This window comes from Dama dama, chromosome 15 (assembly GCF_033118175.1).
Source record: "Dama dama isolate Ldn47 chromosome 15, ASM3311817v1, whole genome shotgun sequence".
NCBI lineage: Eukaryota > Metazoa > Chordata > Mammalia > Artiodactyla > Cervidae > Dama > Dama dama.
The window spans coordinates 26,144,504-26,166,092 of record NC_083695.1 but is presented as its reverse complement, the minus strand read 5'-3'; the positions used below and the strand labels follow the sequence as shown (position 1 = coordinate 26,166,092).

At 36.3% G+C, this 21,589-nt stretch overlaps 1 protein-coding gene across 1 annotated transcript in view; it reads left to right on the top strand.

Annotated features, from left to right (window-relative positions):
- Positions 1–21,589, top strand: part of CTNNA3 (catenin alpha 3) — a 1,844,203-nt gene that overhangs the window by 1,233,974 nt on the left and 588,640 nt on the right. The window contains exon 12 of the mRNA XM_061163003.1: positions 6,906–7,062. Within this exon, the coding sequence (XP_061018986.1) occupies positions 6,906–7,062 (157 nt within the window). The remainder of the gene's footprint in view (positions 1–6,905; positions 7,063–21,589) is intronic.

Below are 21,589 nucleotides of genomic sequence, written 5' to 3'. Positions count from 1 at the left end.
ATTGGAGCATTGAATGTGATGTCATTATCATGATTGCTACTATTCCAAAATTATTACAGTTACCAGTTTAAGTACATTTCATATAAATTCTTGTCACACACTAGCTTAGATGTATTGGAGGTATCATATATCTAGTTATTTTAATTTTCTCTACACACCATGACATTTAGGTAATCAGACCTATAGGTACTTCCACATAACTCATCTTTTTAATCCACAAAGTGCTTTTGTTATATTAACTAAGATGTTTAAGATTATTTGTATGAATGTCAATACTGAAATATTTCTGAGGGAAATTAAATTAAATGGATTTATTTTCACTTTGAAAGTAACTGTTTTCAGGAATCTTTTAAGAGATGTATATACATCAGTTGATAGTATTAAATCTGTATGTTCAAAGGAACCTGAGAGGGATCAGCTAACTCAAGTACTGCCCCCACCCCAAACTCAGTGCAAACTTACCTATTCTTCTGGGAAAATGAGTCCTGGAAGAACCAATATGACTCTTCTGGGTATATAAAATCAGTTTGAAGCAAAGTAAAACTCTAATTTAAGCCTCCTGTCTTACAATCTAGAGTTCCCTCTATAACTTTGCTCAAATTATCCAGTCTGTTTATGCCTTTATTGTCTCACTAGTAAAATGAGAATAGTGGTAGGATCTTCCTCATTGAATTCAAAATATTAATTCCAATGAACTGCTTAGAAACTCTGCTTAGGACATTTAAGTGGAGAAATTGGAAGCTTAGTATTTTGCCAGTTAGAATGTAAAATGGTATAGTCACTGTGGAAAAACAGTTTGACATTTCCTCAAAAAAGTTTAACTTAGAATTACCCCATGACCCAGAACTTAAATTTTTGGTGTATAAATGAAATATTTGAAAGCCAGGACTTGATAAGATATTTGTATACCATTGCATATGCATGACTCACAGTAGCCAAGAGGTGGAGGCAACCTAAATGTCCATTACCAGAGAAATGGATAAGCAAAATATATGTATAGTGGAATATTATTCAGCTTTAAAAAGAAATAAAGTTTTGACACATGCTACAACAGATGGGCCTTGAAAGCATTATTCTACATGTAAAAGCCACTCACAAAATGTCAAATATTATATAATTCCACTTTTATGAGATATCTAGAATAGTCAGATTGATAGGCTGAGGAGAAGAGAGAATAAAAAGATTTTGTTTGATGGGTACACAGTTTCATTCATTTTTCTTTCAATTGACTGGCTTATTTTACTCTATGCTCTTTCTTTTCTTTATATCATAACTTCGATCTACTCATAGTGTCTTCTTTCAACTTTGGTTTGTTCTACTTCCTCAGGGCCTTAACCCCATCAGTCCCCCTCTGGTTCTAATATTACTGTAAGACCTCTATGTAAATCTTTGTTCAAATATTCAATAGAGATTTGAATGCCTTAACCTTTTACATCATGCCCGTGACTACTAATGGTTGTCCTTGAGTTGAACACCAGCGTATGATCTAAATACTTTTGAAAAGGGAAAAAAAAAAAAATATGCTGAACTTGGCTTCCTATGGCTGTTCTCTAAGAGTAAACCTTGAATCAACTAATATCTTTTAGGGAGAGTTAATAAATACAGCGGGGACTATAATTAGCATGCTTAATATACCAATAAGCAAGGATAAATAAAACACAGTCCCTCCTATCAAGAGGCTCATATGGAGCAGAGGTGTATAAACACTCATGCAATATGATAATTACTATTTGGTTATATGGGCAAAGTACTTTTAAAACACAGAAGACAGTTCATGTTCCGGGGTATAGGGAATGGGACAGATGTCACAATATGCAGTGGTATTTCAGCAGGTTTCTAAGAGGTAAGAGTTGTTTCCTCAGAAGGACGAAAGAATGGAAAGTGATGGAGCAATGGTGTTGAGGCAGATTCAGTTGTAAGAAAAAAATTGTGGAAGTATGGAGGTACATGGTGTGATCAGGAGATAAAGCTGAAGACAGCTGGAATGTAGGCTAAAATGAGGGCGGTCATTACAGCAGGCAGGATGGGACAGGATCTCTTGTGCATTTGAAAAATATATGTGTTTGTCATAAGGAGAATGGCCTGGAGCAAATAGGGTCTAGGGTTAGGAAACTATTTGGAAGGGTATTAAAATAGTCCTGTTAATATATAAGATCATTAAAAAAAAATAGTCCTGTTAAACTAAGATCATGGCATCTGGTCCCATCACTTCTTGACAAATAGATGGGGAAACATTGGAAACAGTGGCAGACTTTATTTCCTTGGGTTCCAAAATCACTGCAGATGGTGACTGCAGCCATGAAATAAAAAGATGCTTGCTCTTTGGAAGAAAAACTATGAAAAACCTAGACAGCATATTAAAAAGTAGATGCATTGCTTTGCCGACTTAGGTTCATGTAGTCTAAATCTATGGTTTTTCCAGTAGTCATGTGTGGATGTGAGAGTTGAACCATAAAGAAGTCTGAGCACTGACGAATTGATGCTTTTGAATTGTGTTGTTGGAGAAGACTCTTGAGAGTCCCTTGGACTGCAAGGAGATCCAACCAGTCCATCCTAAAGGAAATCAGTCCTGAATATTCATTGGAAGGACTGATGCTGAAGCTGAAACTCCAATACTTTGGCCACCTGATGCGAAGAACTGACTCACTGGAAAAGACCCTGATGCTGGGAAGACTGAAGGCAGGAGAAGGGGACGACAGAGGATAAGATGGTTAAATGGCATCACCGATTCAATGGACATGAGTTTGAGCAAACTCTGGGAGATAGTGAAGGACAGGGAAGCCTGGTGTGCTGCAGACCATGGGGTACCAAAGAGTCAGAAAGAACTGAGCAACTGAACAACAGCAACAAGATATAAAAAGGTCCTAAAGTTAAAGATGCTGTTTCAAAGGATAATAAATGATTAGGTGATGAATGGGGCCAAGGGTGATTCTGATATGTACACATCTGAACTATAATCTAAAGAAAGATGCCTCAGGAAGCAACATCATTCACTTTAAATTTAAGTCATCTTTAGGTATGCATAAGGAGTATTTGAGAATATTCTCCCCCACTTCTCAAGATATGTATCTAAAATATTAGGAGGATGACACTGGGATGAAGATTTCTTCTGCCTTAAAGAAGGGTTGCACATCATTCAAGTTTTTTTCTGCTTTTAGTTTTCAGTTAAATATCAGGAGTCAAGTAGGATATATATCTCTCCTAGTGTGTAGTGTTGAATCAGTTAAACGGAATCAGCTGCAGAACTGAAAATGTTCATACAAAATACAGCATGCCATGTATTTCTGATACCACATCACCACTAAGGGATCTGCATGAGTACTTAAAAAGTATGCACATGTCTCATAGCCTCCAACTAATAAAAATAAATGAAAAAAAAAAAGTATGTGGAGACTGCGAGGCATAACGGCAGTACAATCACATGTGTTCAGTTGTTCAGCTGCAGGGACGATGAAACACCAGAGGCCAGAGCCTCTGCAGTGTGCACGGGTAGTTGCTGTTTTTGTTCGGTCACTCAGTCATGCCTGGTTCTTTGCGACCCCATAGACTGCAACACGCCAGGCTTCCCTGTCCTACATTATAAGTTAGTAGATTAATAAAGCTCTAAAACTACAGTTCAGGAATTCTGCAGTTGTTATTACTAAAGGTAGGTTGTGTTTCCTTAAATTCAAAGTGTTCTCTTTCATAAAAAAGAAAGAAGAGAATATCAACATAACAATTTCAAGCAATTAATTTCTTTCCTCCTATACCTCCAGTAATTTGTGGAAAATCACACCAGTTAGGCACAACCTTTAAGTTACCTAGTAGAAAAAAGCTTCTTTTTATTATTGTTGTCATTACATTTCGGTGAAGTATGAATCTTGTATCCAATATTCTGCCACACCAATGATTCCTATTTTCCAAATTCAAAAGTCATTTATAATCCTCATTATTCTTTACTTTCCTATGGTATTTGACCTTTTGAAAATATTTTCTTCCTCATCTCAACTCTTGAATACCTTACTTTTCTACCTCCTTGATCATTTCTTCTCTCATCTTTATCACTTCCATTTTATCCTTTCCTCGTATGTATTGGTGCTTTCCAAACCTGTGTTCTTTCCTCTCTTCCATTATCTTTTTGATTTTTCTGCAACTCTGTTACTATCTCCTCTTCCCAAGAAGATGAGGTTAGGGTCTACCTTGCTTCTAGGTCTTCATTGTACTAGTTATTGCCTCTAAATGAATATAACCTTATACTAATTTCCACTTATTTTTCAGATTTCAGTCCTTTGACACATCTTTCCTTATGGAGCTGAGTACCTCTCTCACATGTTTTAAGGCTTCTTCTGCTCACTTTTACAATAGCCCCTACATTTTAACACTTAAAATGGTTTCCTAACTGGGAGCCCCAGACCGATAACATCACTATCACCTCGGAATTTGCTAGACAGGCAAATTCTCAGGCTCCAAAGCACATCAACTGAATCAGAAACTCTAGTGTGTGGCTCAGGAATCTGTTGTAATAAGCTATCCAAGGGAATTCAGATACAGGATAAAGTGATAATCACTGGTATGTTGCATTTGGCTGGCTTTGGTCGTCTTTCGCTTTTAGATCATGGGCTGTTTTAGAAACTATGATGAAATATTTTTCACTGTGATGCCCTTAGTATTCAGTGTAGAACTGGATACATTGTTGCTGCATAGCATTGATTTGTTACAAAGCATGAACTAATAAATGAGTGAACTGATGACAGCTTTTTTATGAAATTCAATTTCATATCTCTGATTGACCACTATGTAATTTGTAGAGAGCCAAGAGTCCCTTCAAAGTCAACCTCTGTATTAGAAAGGTTGACATCTAATACCCTTCATCAACAATGTCTTCCAAAACAGTTGTACACATCTGCTTTTACAACCCTGAATGACTTTTTAACCTCTGATCTCTCATTTTCTATCAATACTATAATCATTCTCTTCATTAATCATGGAAGAACCTTAGTATTTACCTTTCTTTGAAGAATAACTTCATTCAGTCTGAGTATACAACTAAATCATATTCCCCATAGAAAGTCTGAACAATTCAGTTACACACACAAAATCAAATTAAAGCACTGAAAATTCCATCACTCTGAAAGAACCACTGTTATTTGTATGGATTTATCTAACTTTTAGTTCTAGCATATTTGCTAGAAGTGGCATTTTATGAAGCATGATGTTCTGTAAGCTGCTGTTATTACACTATTGTGGGAATATTTCCATGTTCTAAAGCATTATTTTCTAAAGAGTCATTTATGTCTGCATTATATTTTTGACAATAATTGAGCTATCCTAATTCAAATTATTAAAATTCCTGTCAAAACTTTTTCAACACCTCCGCCATTGCAGTCCAAGCTCTTTCTTACTCTTGTATCCTATTACAGTAGCCTCCTTTGCCAAATTCATCTTTTTAAAGTGTAGTTCTGAGCAAATCACTCAAAAGTCAAAGGGACTCTCCAGTACCTTCCAAATAAGGCTCCGGTCTTGAGCAGGACAGTTAAGGGCTCCTTTTGCATACCCAGGCTCTAGGTGAGACTACTTACCAATCTCATAGCAATTATCCTGTTTATGCACCTTTTGAATATAGCCACTTCTCTCTTCAAATTCTTTCCCACCCATGCTGCCCCCTTCACTGTGAAGCCTTGCTAAAATTCCATGCCTTATCCCCCTTCTCTGCTCTATGTTTTCTTCTTAATTCTTATAATCATAGAAGAGACCATATATTTTTATTAAATTCACTTGCTAATTGCCTGGGCTTCACAGGTGGCTCAGTGGTAAAGAATTTGCCTGCCAGTGCATGAGCCATGGGTTCTATCCTTGGAGCAGGAAGATCCCCTGGAGAAGGAAATGGCAACCCACTCTGGTATCCTTGCCTGGGAAATCCCATGGACAGAGGAGCCTGGTAGGCTACAGTCCATGGATCACAAAGAGTCAGACATAACTGAGCAAGTGAGCAAGCACTAATTGACTATCTCTCCTAACTGGGATATAAGCTCCATGAAGACAGTGATTTTTTTTTTCTTGTGTCTTGTTCATTGAAAGAAAATGAAAGTGAAAGCAGCTCAGTCACATCTGACTCTTTCCAACCCCATGGACTGTAGCCCTCCAGGCTCCTCTGTCCATGGAATTCTCCAGGCAAGAATACTGGAGTGGGTTACCATTTTCTTCTGGGGATCTTCCCAACCCAGGGATGAAACCTAGGTCTTCTGCACTGCAGGCAGATTCTTTACTGTCTGAGCCACCAGGGGAGGCTTGTTCACTGCCATATCCCTAAAACCAAGAACAGTGCTTGATCCCTTCAAACAAACACAAACCAAAAACCTCATAATATATTTGAAATATTGAATGATGATGAGTGGACAAACGAAAGAATTGATCAACAATGAATATCTACTGGTAAAATTCTTCAAGTCCTCAAGGAAGTCAAAGCTTTTCCTCCTGTGATTTGCATACAATGACGATTCACTACCTACTTGTGCTAAGTAAATACAAATGGCCAGTTAAGCATTATTCTTTCCTGAAACCTTTTCTTAGAATTGCTGCTGAAGGTGATCTCTCTACTCTCTAAAGACTGTCAATCACTTATGTAATTATGGTATGTATTGCATACTCTACCGAGCTGGAGTTATATGATCTCCTTCTCATTAAGTCACATGCAACCTCTATATAGGCAGATATCTGTTATCTTTGTTATCTCTTGCAGTTCTTAGTACATTGATGTTTGATAAACAGTTCTAAAATTAATTACCAAAAATAAAATTAAACTATTACCAAAAGCAAAGGAGTTACACATGAGGGCATAAACAGATCTAATTAAAAAAAAAGTGTCATATGCACAATGGTAAGTATTCTGAAATAAATCACCAAGTGAACATTCTGTATTTTTATAGATTATTAATGCTGCACTTGCTTTGGCTGCAAGACCCAAAAGTCAAGTGGTCAAAAAAACCATGGAAATGTACAAGCGCACATGGGAGAATCATATCCATGTCCTCACTGAAGCTGTAGATGACATTACAAGCATTGATGACTTCCTGGCTGTATCTGGTATGTTTTTTATCTTTTAATTTCTGTGTTTGCTCTTGTCATTTTCTGCAATAGGATGATACTAAATATAATTAATTTTATGAAATATTATGAGACTTTTTTAATGATAGCCTTTCTGGAAGCAAAGTGCTACTATATATGATCTAGGATAATGAGTCTCATGCCTTGTAATCCATACATATCAACAATTTACACTCCCTCTGAAAGAAATCTCTATTCATGGGCAAAGGATAATTGAAAATAGTGACTGGAAATTTTAGGTATTTCCTGACTTTTCAAATAAATCATCATTTCCTGTCTCTTAATATAGTTATATATCTTGATTTTTCGCCACACTTTTTTGAACCAAGTTTTTCTTCACTCAGAAAAATAAAAGTAGGAAATAGGAAAAAATAAAAATAGGAAAACTCTTTATTGATTTGAAATATAACACATACTTCAACTACCATATGTGTTTGAGTAGTGGTGTTCTAAAGAATAAAATAAGTCTAAATGTGTAACTACATAAATAACAGACAGGCTTGAGATTCCATGTCAAACCTAGATGATTCTTTCATCACATAATAGAATACAAGATTGTGAAGTTCCTCTCATAAAGCCATATTCTCAGAAACATAACTCAGGTTTTGATTATACTGTTGTAACAGCAAAGAACTAAATATTTTTAATATTTTTTTATTTTCTTAAAAATACCTCTCATTAAATTAATTACATATTTTTTTGAGAGATAGATTTTCTTGGAATGTGATGATCCTTTTTTATAAAATGAAGTTTCTCATGAATTTCAAACATCATTTTATATTTTTAAATGTTTCCTGATTGTATTTCATCTACCTTATTAATTTCATTATATATGTATATATTCTCATCCTGAACAATAGTAACCTAGTGTATTTTCTTAACATAGTAATGAAAAGAAAATATGTGCTAGTTAACTACTTTGAATTTGTTTTATCTCTTTACAGCTAAAAGTTTGAAAATAATAGAAAATGAACAGGAATAATATTAATATGCCTTGATACCACTATTCAGAAATAGCAACTACTGATATCTCATCTATTTCCATCCAGCAGTCTTCATGCTAGATGGAAATAAATATTTTCAAATTATTGTGTCATTACGTCTTTTTATAGGTAATAGTTGGCTGAATTTTCCCACATTATTTTATTTTTTTCAAAAACATGTCATATATATCTGTTCTTTTATTTTCACTTAGATAAATTTTAACTACTTTAAGCAATACTTAAGCATGTTTTTGTCTATTTTCTATCTTCTGAGTATAGACTTTGCAATGTGAATTCAATCAGTACCTTTTATTTGGTCAGTCTTTTGTAATTTAGTTGTTAAATGCTAAGTTCTGTTTTTCAGTAGGGTCTTTTGGTTACAAGGTGAAGAAACCTGCTCGTGGTGGTCAATATAAAGGCAGTTTATTATAAGTCATTTGATGACACAGTAGGGAGAATCTCCTGAACACACTAGAACAGGAGCCATAATCACATGATGAGAAAAGTGGGGAGCCTGGGATCTGAGCAGCTGTGTAGGTCCTTAGAGTAGGGGCTCATGGCTTTCCTTTTAGTGCTGGATTCACCTCATCTGGCAACCTCTGAATCTGCTCCTTTCTGTGAAAAAATTTAGCTCTTAAGAATGTTTTGCCTGCATGTAAGAGAAAACTCATACAAAAGTTGCTTAAATAACAAAAATCATTAGTTATCTCATGTCATTAGATATTTAAGATAGTAGACTTACTACTCCTAACACACTAGAGGACTTGGATAGGAATAGTCCCTGCATTTGGGAAGGAGTATCTTATCACTAACATTTTTTTAGAATTGCCAATACAGGGTAGTGATAAAGAATGAATATTTAATGTGTTTCATTATTGTTTTTAAAATTCTCTGCAGAGAGGACACTCCATTATTTTCTGTTCCTGGGGTGGACAGTTCTTACTTTCCTGCCCTTTGATTAGTTGTGATTCAGAGTTATTCAGTTTGCTTCAGTTCAGTTGCTCAGTTATGTCCGACTCTTTGCGACCCCAAGGACTACTGCACGCCAGGTCTCCCTGCATCACCAACTCCCGGGCTTACTGAAACTCATGTCCATTGAGTTGGTGATGCCATCCAACCATTTCATCCTCTGTTGTCCCCTTCTCCTTCTGCCTTCAATCTTTCCCAGCATCAGGGTCTTTTCCAATGAGTCAACTCTTCACATGAGGTGGCCAAAGTATTGGAGTTTCAGCTGCAGCATCAGTCCTTCCAATGAATATTCAGGACTGATTTCCTTTAGGATGGACTGGTTGGATCTCCTTGCAGTTCAAGGAACTCTCAAGAGTCTTCTCCAACACCACAGTTCAAAAGCATCAATTCTTTGACATTCAGCTTTCTTTACAGTCCAACTCTCATATCCATATATGACTACTGGAAAAACCATAGCCTTGATTGGATGGACCTTTGTTGGCAAAGTAATGTCTCTGCTTTTTAATATGCTATATAGGTTAGTCATAACTTTTCTTCCAAGGAGCAAGCATCTTTTAATTTCACGGCTGCAGTCACCATCTGCAATGATTTTGGAGCCCCAGAAAATAAAGTCTGTCACTGTTTCAATTATTTCCTCATGTATTTGCCATGAAGTGATGGGACCAGATGCCATAATCTTAACTTTCTGAATGTTGAGTTTTAAGCCAACGTTTTCAGTCTCTTCTTTCACTTCATCAAGAGGCTCTTTAGTTCCTCTTCACTTTCTGCCATAAGGGTGGTGTCATCTGCATATCTGAGATTATTGATATTTCTCCTTGCAATCTTGATTCCAGGTTGTACTTCATCCAGCCCAGCATTTCTCATGATGTACTCTGCATATAAATAAGCAGGGTGACAACATATAGCCTTGACGTACTCCTTTCCCGATTTGGAATCCATCTGTTTTTCCATGTCCAATTCTAACTGTTGCTTCTTTACCTGCATACAGATTTCTCAGGAGGCCGGTCACGTGGTCTGGTATTCCCATCTCTTTAAGAATTTTCCACAGCTTGCTGTGGTTCACGCAGTCAAAGGCTTTAGCATAGTCAATAAAGCATAGACCAGTCATTTGTTAACCGTTTATCAGCACTCAGAGCCCGTCATGGAAATCCCATTTCCTTTTGCCATCTATTGGTCCAGGAGTATGACTGATACAGGCATCTGGGTTTCTCTTGACCTTCCCTCATGTTACATCTCAAAGAGTTACACAGTATAACTTAAAGTAGGAGGGTGGGGTGGCTTGTTGGCTTTAACATATCAAGGAGGAAATCTTTCCCAGATAATTTCCATCAGATCTCCTCTTGTCATAGGTCAGAGTTTGGTCCTGTACCTACTCCTGGACGGATAGATGGCAAAAGGAAATGGGATTTCCATGATGGGCTCTGACTGCTGATAAATGGTTAATAACTGGCTGTAGCCAGAGAGAGTAATAGTCCTAATTCATAGCCCTTGCTTGATTTCTGTGACACAAATACTCCCATATTGGCAGGTTTCCAACTGCCACTGAACTCTGAATTGGGAAGAGATGCATAAAAATAGCTCTTGTGAGCTGACATAAACTTATCCTAGCAGTTCACTGGGCTTAGACCAGTCATAATTCAACTTTTCTGACTATTCACTTACTATACAAACAAAATTAGAGATTTTATCAGCAGGAACAAATGGGAAGTGGCTGTTAACTAGAGAAAAAAAAAATGTGTTTGCCCCAAACTTAGTGGATGACTTAGTGGCACCCACTGCTTTCTTGTTTCTCTGTCTTCATAAATTTACTTTGTGATAGTTTAGTCTGAGCTCTAGTGCTGTTTCTCATTATATCCAGTTCCCACAGATAATATTAGCAAATAGGGAGTGTCAAAAAGGCCCTTCCTCATTGGGCTCTATCCTTGGTAAGAGCACAGTGATGAGTCTGAGGTCTTACTCATGGCAAAAGCATTTCTTCTTGAAGAAAGAAGAGAAAGAACACCTCAAGGGAGAGGTGAGCCAAGCCAAGAGAGGCACGGGTGCTAGAATGATGAGGTACAGAATTTTTAAGATAGGGCTTTTACATATTCATCTGGGTGGGTGTGGACTGACAGTTTTGATTGACAGTTTCAAGTTATGTAACAACTGGCTCTATTGTGCATGTCTTTCTCATAATTCAGTCTGTTATAATCAGATGTATGTATGTATAGACTATTTATGAACCTTTAATAGACTCCTGGCTGCCTAAGGTCACTTGAGGACACAGCTGTGCATCAGGGGCACATGTACCAGAGCGGGAGTAGTCCCTGTGGTTAGTTTGCATCCACTGTGCACATAGGTAACATGCTCTGGAATTGTAAAAGTCTTTGTGGTTATTTTATAGCATGTCTATGAGCTCTCTTGGGCTGCACTGGAGGATGTCTAGGGTGAGGTTTGAGATCAGCTTGAATCTTTTTTGGCTGGGCCACCCCTAGTTGCTCATGCCTAACTTCCTATCTAACACTAATGGCTTCTCAGAATTTTCCCCGTCAAATAAATGAGAGAGAATTTAGTTGACTCTATGCATATTTTTAGTACCAGGTCAGAAGTCCTAAACTCAAGATCATAGGCCAACCTATGGATGAGTTACCTTTCCTAAGATGGCTAATCATCGTCACAATCTGGCAGCTTTTGTGTGGGACAGATTTTGAATGACCTCTCTAGTACTACGTTACAATTATCTTTTTAAAATATGCTGTTTGTATTCACAGTTTCTCTGTTTGCCAGGTAGAGTGACTGACTGGTTAGTTCATAGGATTTAATAACTATGAATTACCTTGAGAATATTATATTTTCAAATTTTTAAAGTAAGCATTTCATCTTTTTTGGATTTTCTTCCAGTTGTTGATAACAATGCTAAATTATTTTGATGTTTTTATAAGAATAAAGACTAGGGGTCTTAAAACAGCAAAATTCTGTAAAGCAATTATCCTTCAATAAAAACAATACATTAAAAAAAATAGGGGTCTTGAAAACATTCTTACTTTCTCCTGAGTCAGTTGTTAAAAGTATGGATTCTCAGGACATCATTTCTCCATACTTATATATGTAATATACATATATATATATATATATATATATAGTATGTATGTATATATATCTATATATGTATAGATATATATAAATGAAGCCTAAAATCAGTGAGAAAAGATTCTTGGACTTTATTATTTTATTTTCATTAACAAAGGAATAAATCACATTCGTTAAGATGTTTGCCTTATATAATGTTTTAGCATGACTAGATCTTCCAATATGGATCAGTAGCTCTTGGAATAATGGCATTTTTTAAATAAAATACCAAACATCTTTGGTTTTTCTATTGCATTTCCAAATATAGTAATATCATTAATGATTTTTAAATTATGTGTTTAGTTTTTCATATACAGAAGTGAAAATACCAATTTTTAAAAACCATTTTTGTTTCTTGCTGTACACAGATAATTCCAAAAATAAGTGCAATCAGTCCTTTCTTGAAAATCATAACGAATATAGTTACCTCACAAATTTATTATATATAAAAATTTTATGTGCAAAAACAAAATGAAACAGTGACCCAAATCCACTTTCAAACTAAGTTCTCTGACATTCAGTTGTCAGGAAGAGGCTCTTTTCAGTTTAGTGTTAATTTATATAATACTATCAGTGTCATCTTACAAGTAATTAGAAAAACATCTTCAGAATGCATATGTCCCAAAACTTTTGTCTTATCACTCACTACAGGGATTATCCCCACACCATTAACTGCACATTTTGTCATTCTCTGAAAACACTGTAACAAAACATCTGTCAGAAATAGCTGGTCTGAAGATTCTTTGACCACATCAAGTTCTATCCTATGTTTAGAAAGACATGATAAGAATTGATAAACTCTGTCTTTTCAGCCTACCTTGGGACCTGATATCACCAGTTATCCATGAGAGAGTATAAAAATATTTAATATCTCTGTTTAAGATGTGAGTTTCTAAGAGAAAACATATTAACACGTGAATCAGCCTCTTGAACTATTGTATTAATTGACTCATAGTGAGCTGTAATCCCAAGGAACTGAATTTAGAAGAAGGAAACTTTGATAGAAAAGGGAATGACTTGGACCATAAGAGCTATTTGGTAATTACTAAGAACTGATTAAGTATGAGGATTTGTGAAGATATGGCTTTTGTTTCACTTATTCTTTCAGTTACTTATTAAATATTTACTGGATAGTTTTAAGTGCTAAACCTTGCAAAAGGTACTGGAGACTTAATAATGAGTAAAAGTGAAAAAGATAACTTGCAAGACAGTCATAATGATGGAGATTATTGGAGAGATGAGACTACATGAACAATGGAAGCAACCACTTACAAGGATCTGGAATTTTTTAAAGAGGAGATTGACCACTTGATTAGAATTAGCACTGCTGTTCCTTTACTGTAACAGGTTTTTTCATTTTAAAGATAACATCTTATCGATTCTCTGTGAATTATAGTATTGGAGGATACTTGAAAATTTTCTTCATTCCATATCCTACATTTCTCTTTAATGTCCGTGTCCATTGCTATCACTCCAGTTCAAGCCTCTGTCTCTTACTTGAATTGTCATATAACCTTTCTAATTGATCCTTCTGCTTCCAAAATTTTGCTTGAAGGTTTTCAGTAGGTATTTACTGAATGAAAAAAAAAAAGTATTCATCTTCTTACTAATAATTCTTCAAGATTAATTTGGGAGGATTTATGTCTTATGCCTTCTCATATGGACTGTGAAGAAAGCTGAGCACCAAAAAATTGATGCTTTTGCACTGTGGTGTTGGAGAAGACTCTTGAGAGTCCCTTGGACTGCAAGGAGATCCAACCAGTCCATCCTAAAGCAGATCAGTCCTGGGTGTTCATTGGAAGGACTGATGCTGAAGCGAAATTCCAGTACTTTGGCCACCTCATGTGAAGAGTTGACTCATTGGAACAGACCCTGATGCTGGGAGGGATTGGGGGCAGGAGGAGAAGGGGACGACAGAGGATGAGATGGCTGGATGGTATCACCGACTCGATGGGTATGAGTTTGAATAAACTTTGGGAGTTGGTGATGGACAGGGAGGCCTGACGTGCTGTGATTCATGGGGTCGCAAAGAGTTGGACATGACTGAGCGACTGAACTGAACCGATGTTATGCTTTCATTAAATGTATTCAGCCTTGAAATGAATATTTTCTTAAAAATTCAAATTATGAAAAATATAAGAATTAATCATCAAATTTTCTGTGACTTTGACTTAGTGACACAAATGTAACTGATACTGCCATCAAAAATGCTATAGCAAAGCCCTCTGTGTTCATGAAACTATAGTAAACATGATCTTTCAGTTCAGTTCAGTTGCTCAGTCATGTCCGATTCTTCATGACCCTATGGACAGCAGCACGCCAGGCTTCCCTGTCCATCACCAACTCCAGGAGTTTGCTCAAACTCATGTACATTGAGTCAGTGATGCCGTCTAGTCATCTTATCCTTTGTCTACCCCTTCTCCTCACTTCTGCACTCTTTCCCAGCATCAGGGTCTTTTCCAATGAGTCAGTTCTTTGCATCAGGTGGCCAAAGTATTGGAGTTTCAGCTTCAGCATCAGTCTTTCCAATGAATTTTCAAGACTGATTTCCTTTAGAATTGACTGGTTTGATTTCCTTGCATTCCAAGGGACTCTGAAGAGTCTTCTCCAACACCACAGATAAAAAAGCATCAATTCTTTGGTGCTCAGCTTTCTTTATGGTCCAGCTCACATCCGTACATGACTACTGGAAAAACCATAGCTTTGACTAGATGGTCCTTTGTTGGCAAAGTGATGTCTCTGCTTTTTAATATTCTGTCTAGGGTTTTCATAGCTTTTCTTCCAAGGAGCAAGTGTCTTTTAATTTCATGGCTGCAGACACCATCTGCAGTGATTTTAGAGCTCAAGAAAATAAAATCTGTCATCGTTTCCATTGTTTCCCTATCTGTTTGCTATAAAGTGATGGGACCAGATGCCATGGCATCTATAAAGTTTTATCTGAATCATTTGACAAAGGAAAATGAAAATAAATTTTCTTTTCCTTCTTAAGTTAATTCTAAATTGTTGCTGTTGCTAATTTGTGTCTGACTCTTTCTGACCCCATGGACTATAGCACACCAGACTCAGCAGAAAGATTCAAATGTTAATTAATTGCCCACAAACTAAGCATTATTTAATCTCATATAATGTTTATGGACTAGGTGTTGGGATAAAAATGACCCATAGCACATATCTATGCAATGATTAATTAAATAATTATAACTAATTATTTATCATCTCGCATTCTTTTATGTATCCCTTCAATACCTACTTGAAATTTTAATTGATTAAAGGCATCGTGGTGTAAAATACATCCTTTTAACATTGAGATTTGAAATTGCTGTTGTTTAATTGCTAAGTCGTGTCTGACTATTTGTGATCCCATGGGCTGTAGCCTACCAGGCTCGTCTCTCCATGGGGTAGCTATTTCCTTCTCCAGCGGATCTTCCTAACTCATGGATTGAACCCACATCTCCTGCATTGGGAGGTGGATTCTTTACTCCTGAATCATCAGGGAAGCCTGATGTTTGAAATTATATTCTACAAAAATGAATTTTGATAAAAGTGTATGGGATATCAACTACATGCAAAGCAGTTTGCTGGGAAATAGAAGAGGATGCAAAGAAGGAAAAGGGACAATATTTGCTTGCAGGGAACTCAAATGCTGTGCAGTGAATGATGGTGGGTATTTAGGGAAAGATTGATAAGGAGATATCAGGATGTTGAGGGAAGGATTGTTAAGGAGATAGTGGTGAAACTGAACTGTTGAATTGAACCGGGTAGAAACTGAAATAACAATTCAGAAAGAGAGAAAAGCATGTGAAAGTGCATGGTGCATTTGAGGGACAGCATGGTGGCTGATATTACAGGAACACAGGGTCCACCGTTGGCTAAAATCAGGAGACAGTCTTGTGGTTGTAAGTTTTTTACTCTCCGTCCTCTGTGATTATATTTTCATGTGATGGTGTATGGCTGTCATTGCAGAGACTCTAGACAAATTATACACACAGTTTTACGTAAGGAATGACAGGGAGAAAGGTTACATTAAAAAATGATTGAATGAGCTCCCCCAAAATAGTCCATTATTGCTCTACTGATAATTATGTTTTGAAGTTCTGCCTATACTTACATGACTGAAGAGTAGTTTGGGCATTTGAACTGAAATTAAACACACATCATTCCATGTACTAACATGCAAGTTCACTCCGTGCTCTCATTTGAATGAACAGTAAGTATACAGCAGGATTGTTGTTTGAATGTTATAAATTCAGTATTTAGAAAGTCTGTAATTAGGAGTTCTATTTTGACTTTATGAAAATCAGTCAGATTTAAGAATTTTTATCAGAACTCTACGGCAGAGCTGTCATAAACATCAATAATCCTATTGATAAAATAAATAGCACCAATCACTTGCATTCCAAATTTGTATTGTGAAATTTTTTAAAAATTCCTAAATTCTGCAGATGTGTTAACTATGTACTTACAAAGGATATGAAAGACAAAATAGATCTTTAAGTAAATATTTCTTTAAAACTGTCTCAGTGAGTACATGAACAGTTCTTGATAGCCATAGTATTTGCCATAGCCAGATTTACTTACAGGAACTTTTAACAAAAACAGAGAGTCAAAGTGCGTCTCAAAATTTCATTTGTATTTAGTCATTTCTGGGCAGTGTTTCAACTCTAAGCATATGCATTTGATCAATGTAATATGAATGATTTAAAATCCTTCATATGGTGAATCTTGTGGACATTTTATGGTCAGATAAGGGATTACATGGAAAGTTTATCTTTGTGACATGATGCCTACTCCCTGTCCCCAACCACCTCCCCACTCCACCTGCTAATGAGTGTAAGAGGTGCTCTTGAGCATTCTGAAAGACCAATTTTCAGCTACAGATGAAGGGGTTTTAGGCAGGAAAAGCAGGCTGATCCCTCCCTATATGCTCTGCAAAAGTCTTGCTCTAGACCCATAAAGAAGCATGCCTCCTGCCACCCATGTGGGTGCAGATACAAGGTCTGAAAATATGAAGCCATGTATCTGAGCTTGCACATTTGTGTTGGCATAGACTTAAGGACTTTGATAGCATCCTAGGGGATTTTTATTAAGAAAACAATAAAAACTTCCACTTACAGAGTGGCTCCAGAGCTTGTTCTATGAACAAGTTATGTACACGGAACAAAAGCAGCCAAGAACTAGCTTTTCAGAAAGCACATATAATTATCACTAAAATGTCACCACTAAAAGAACTCTTATAGATTAGACATCAAAACAATGGATTTTGTCTCTTGAATTTATGGAAAGCATAGAAAGAAAAGAGTCTGTTTAGAGAAGGTTAACTATGCTTAGAAGTGACAAGTCTGCCAGATCCTACTGGATCTATGATCTTCAGGAAATAAATGAACCTCTGACTCACTAAATGCTCTCCTCTAAAATGTTAATAATTATATCATTTTGCTATTGTCTGAAGGTTTGTGTCTCTGCAAAATTTATATGCTGAGATACTAATGCGTATGTGCTCAGTTGCTCAGTCGTGCCCAACTCTTTGTGACCCCATGGACTGTACCTTTCTGGGCTCCTCTGCCCATGGAATTTTCCAGGCAAGCATACTGGAGTAGGGTGCCATTTCCTACTGCAGGGAATCTTCCTGACCCAGGGATTGAACCTGCATCTCCTGTATCTCCTAAATTGGCAGGCAGATTCTTTACCACTGTGCCACCTGGGATATTATAATAATATCCAGTGTGAAAATACTAGAAGGCAGGGCCTTTGGAAGGTTCTTAAGTCATGAGGGTGGAGTCTTCATGAATTAGATTAGTATTTTCATAAAACAGACCCCACAGAGATTCCTAGCCTCTTCCCCCACTGTGAGGCTATAGTAAAAGGCACTGGGTGTAAATTATAGAGGGCTTTGCCTTGATTTTGGATTCGCAGCCTCCAGAAGAGTGAGAAATAAATTCAGTTGTTTATGAGTTTACTTCACTCGACCCCATGGACTAATGTAGCCCACCAGGCTCCTCCGTCCATGGGATTCTCCAGGCAAGAGTACTGGAGTGGGGTGCCATTGTCTTCTCCAATGACACTGCTGCTACTGCTGCTGCTAAGTCGCTTCAGTCGTGTCCAACTCTGTGCGACCCCATAGACGGCAGCCCACCAGACTCCCCCGCCCCTGGGATTCTCCAGGCAAGAGCACTGGAGTGGGTTGCCATTTCCTTCTCCAGTGCATGAACGTGAAAAGTGAAAGTGAAGTCACTCAGTCGTGTCTGACTCTTAGCGCCCCCATGGACTGCAGCCTACCAGGCTCTTCGGTCCATGGGATTTTCCAGGCAAGAGGACTGGAGTGGGGTGCCATTGCCTTCTCCGAATGACACTCTCTAGGTCCATCCATATTGCTGCTAATGGCGTTATTTCCTTCTTTTTTATGGCTGAATAATATTCAATTATATATATGTACCATATCTTCTAACTCTCCTCTGTTGGTGGACATTTAGGTTCCTTACGTGTCTTGGCTATGAATAGTCAATAGTGCGTCAATGAACGTTAGAGTATGTGTGTATTTTCAAATTATGTTTTTTTTTTTTTTTTTTCTGGACATACATCGGGAGTGGGATTGCTGGATCATATTGTAGATATTTTAGTTTTTTCAGTAACCTTTATACTGTTCTCCTTAGTGGCTGTTTTAATTTACATTTCCACTAACAAGGTAGAAGGGTTCTCTTTTCCCCACAACCTCTCCTCCACACTCTTTCCATCATTGTTTGTAGATTTATTTTTAATGATGGCCATTCTGAAAGGTGTGAGGTGATACCTCAAGGGAGTTTTGATTTGCATTTCTCTAAGGTAGTGATGTTAAACATCTTTTCATGTACTTTTTTTCCATCTGTTTGTTTTTGGTTTTTTTGTTTTTTTTGAGAAATGTCTATTTAGATCTGCCCATTTTTTGATTGGGTTGTTTGTTTTTTGATATTGAGCTGCATGAACTATTTAAATATTTTGGAGATTAATCCATTTTAATTCACTTCATTTGCAAATGTTTTTTTCCCATTTTGTGGATTGTCTTTTCATTTTGTTACTGGTTTCCATTACTGTGCAAAAGCTTTGAAATCTCTTGTATTCTTATACACTAATAATGAAAGATCAGAAAGCAAAATTAAGGAAGCAATTCCATTTACCATCACATCAAAAACAATAAAATGCTAAGGAATAAACCTGTCTAAGGAGGTAAAAGAACTGTGCTCTGAAAACTATAAGATGCTGATAAAAGAAATCAGAAATGACAGAAGCATCTGGAACTTCCTTGAATTGGGGAGAAAGATGTACCTAACTCTTAAGCCTTGTTACTCATTCAGTTTTTTATTCAAATAATTAACAAAAGCTCAAGTTCCTTCTTCTATGAATCTTTGGTTGGCCATGTGGACCATTTTGTATGATCATGATAGAGCAAAATAATTATCCCTTTGAGCAAGACTAGATATGGTTTGGGTGAGTTTGAGACTCTTCTCCCTCTTCAGAAGTTAATGAGATTCTGAAGAATTTAAAGCTAAACAAAAGAAACATCCCAAAAGAACATCATTCAAAATATCAGATGAGTGAAAAATTCAAAGAAAGAGAAGCAAACACACATCCTGGATGTGTGAAGATTGTCAGGTTTTTCTTCATTTCAGTGCCATAAATAGTGCTTGATATACAGCAGATACTTAATAGTTTCTTTAAATACTTTTTACTTAATAAACTCTCATTTGATTTCTATAGATGTAACCTCCAAGTGATCTAGGGCAGATTTTACTCTCTTTATATCTCAGAGCCTCCCAACACAGGCATTAAGGCAAAGCCAGAATGTATATGTAGCGTAACTATTTCAGGCAACTGCAAAAATTAAGAACAGCTATGCAAAGTGATTTTTTTCTTTTATTTTGGTGTAGTTCTGTATCCAAATCAAGGCTTCTCCTTGATATATAATTACACAGAATGATCACACTGTACCTTTCACTGGTGTAAAAGATGAAGCTCATTTCCTGTAGTGCTAAAGGTTTATATGCCAGGATCTTTATATCCTAATATAATATCTGATTTACTTTAATTTTGTTTTTTAAGTTCACTGAACCTAAATTTTTTGTGCTTAATTAGGCACTAATAAATGATACAAAATGTGGAGTTTAAATATGTTTCAAACATTTATGACACTAACCTAAATATTGTCACGATAGTAGATGTGAAAACTTTAATGTGCCTTTGGAAAAATATCTGTGAACCAAATGAAAATCTTGTACTTTTCCACATTTTTAGTGTGACATGGCTGAGTGCTACTCAATTGTCATAATTTTAAGTAGAAAGTATAAATTCATTTTATCTGCTAGTGACATATGTAAGAAGTATAAAGAAGCACAAATTTATTATGATTCTATTGAAAGTTCAGCATTTTTCTCCTCTAAATATATAATAAGGGTATTTTATGTAGATTCCTTACTATTGTCTTCTGTTTCTTAAATAAAATAAATTAAAATTGATACTATTTTATTGTTATTGTCAGAAATATTACTTATTTAGCAAACAGGACTAAAAGTAATTTGTTGGGCAACTAAACATAGGTTGCACTCACTGGTAATAAAATATCACAAATCTACTTTTTTTTTAAAACTCAGATAGTGATGCTTTATTATAGGAAATAATTTAAAATACTGTTGCATCACATAAATTTGGGAACTGACCCTCAGAACACAGAGCTATACGCATAGTTTTAGATATATACATTTCTTACAAGGATAATCTAATTCCTATTGGACTTTTATTATCTATATCTTCTGCTTTACAGTGGGTAAAATTCTAATTCTCTTTTTACTTCTTTAAAAAAATCCACAGGTGTAAATGATATGTTGAAAATTAAAATGATATGTTTAATTTGTATTGATATTGGCCTGTGGAATATTTTACATAGAAAACAGAAGAAAATATGATTTTTGTATTGCTGCTTTTCCTATCAGCAACCAAATAACCTTTATCATCTTAAATACTGTTATCTGTCAATCAGAGTAAGCTTGATTATTAAAAGAAAAAATAGTGTTACAAAGTGCCTATTCCAATCATGTCATTTTCTGCCCTTTTCACCATATTAATCTCAATATGCTGAAATCCTATCCTTAGACAACCATTTTATCCTTTAATCCTTTTCCTCCTTTAAGCCTTTCTGTGGGCTTTCCTCATGGCTCATGTGGTAATGAATTGGCCTGCAACGCAGCAGGTCAGGGTTTGATCCCTGGGTTTGGATGATCCCCTGGAGAAGGGAATGGCTACCCATTCCAGTATTCTTGCCTAGAAAATTCTATGGACAGAGAAGCCTAGTGGGTGGTAGTGTATGGCATTGCAAAGAGTCATACACTACTGAGCACTATCACTCTCACCATGATCCTTTAAAATTTTGAATTTGTTCCATAACTTGACCACAGTTTGTTGTGATCCACACAGTCAAA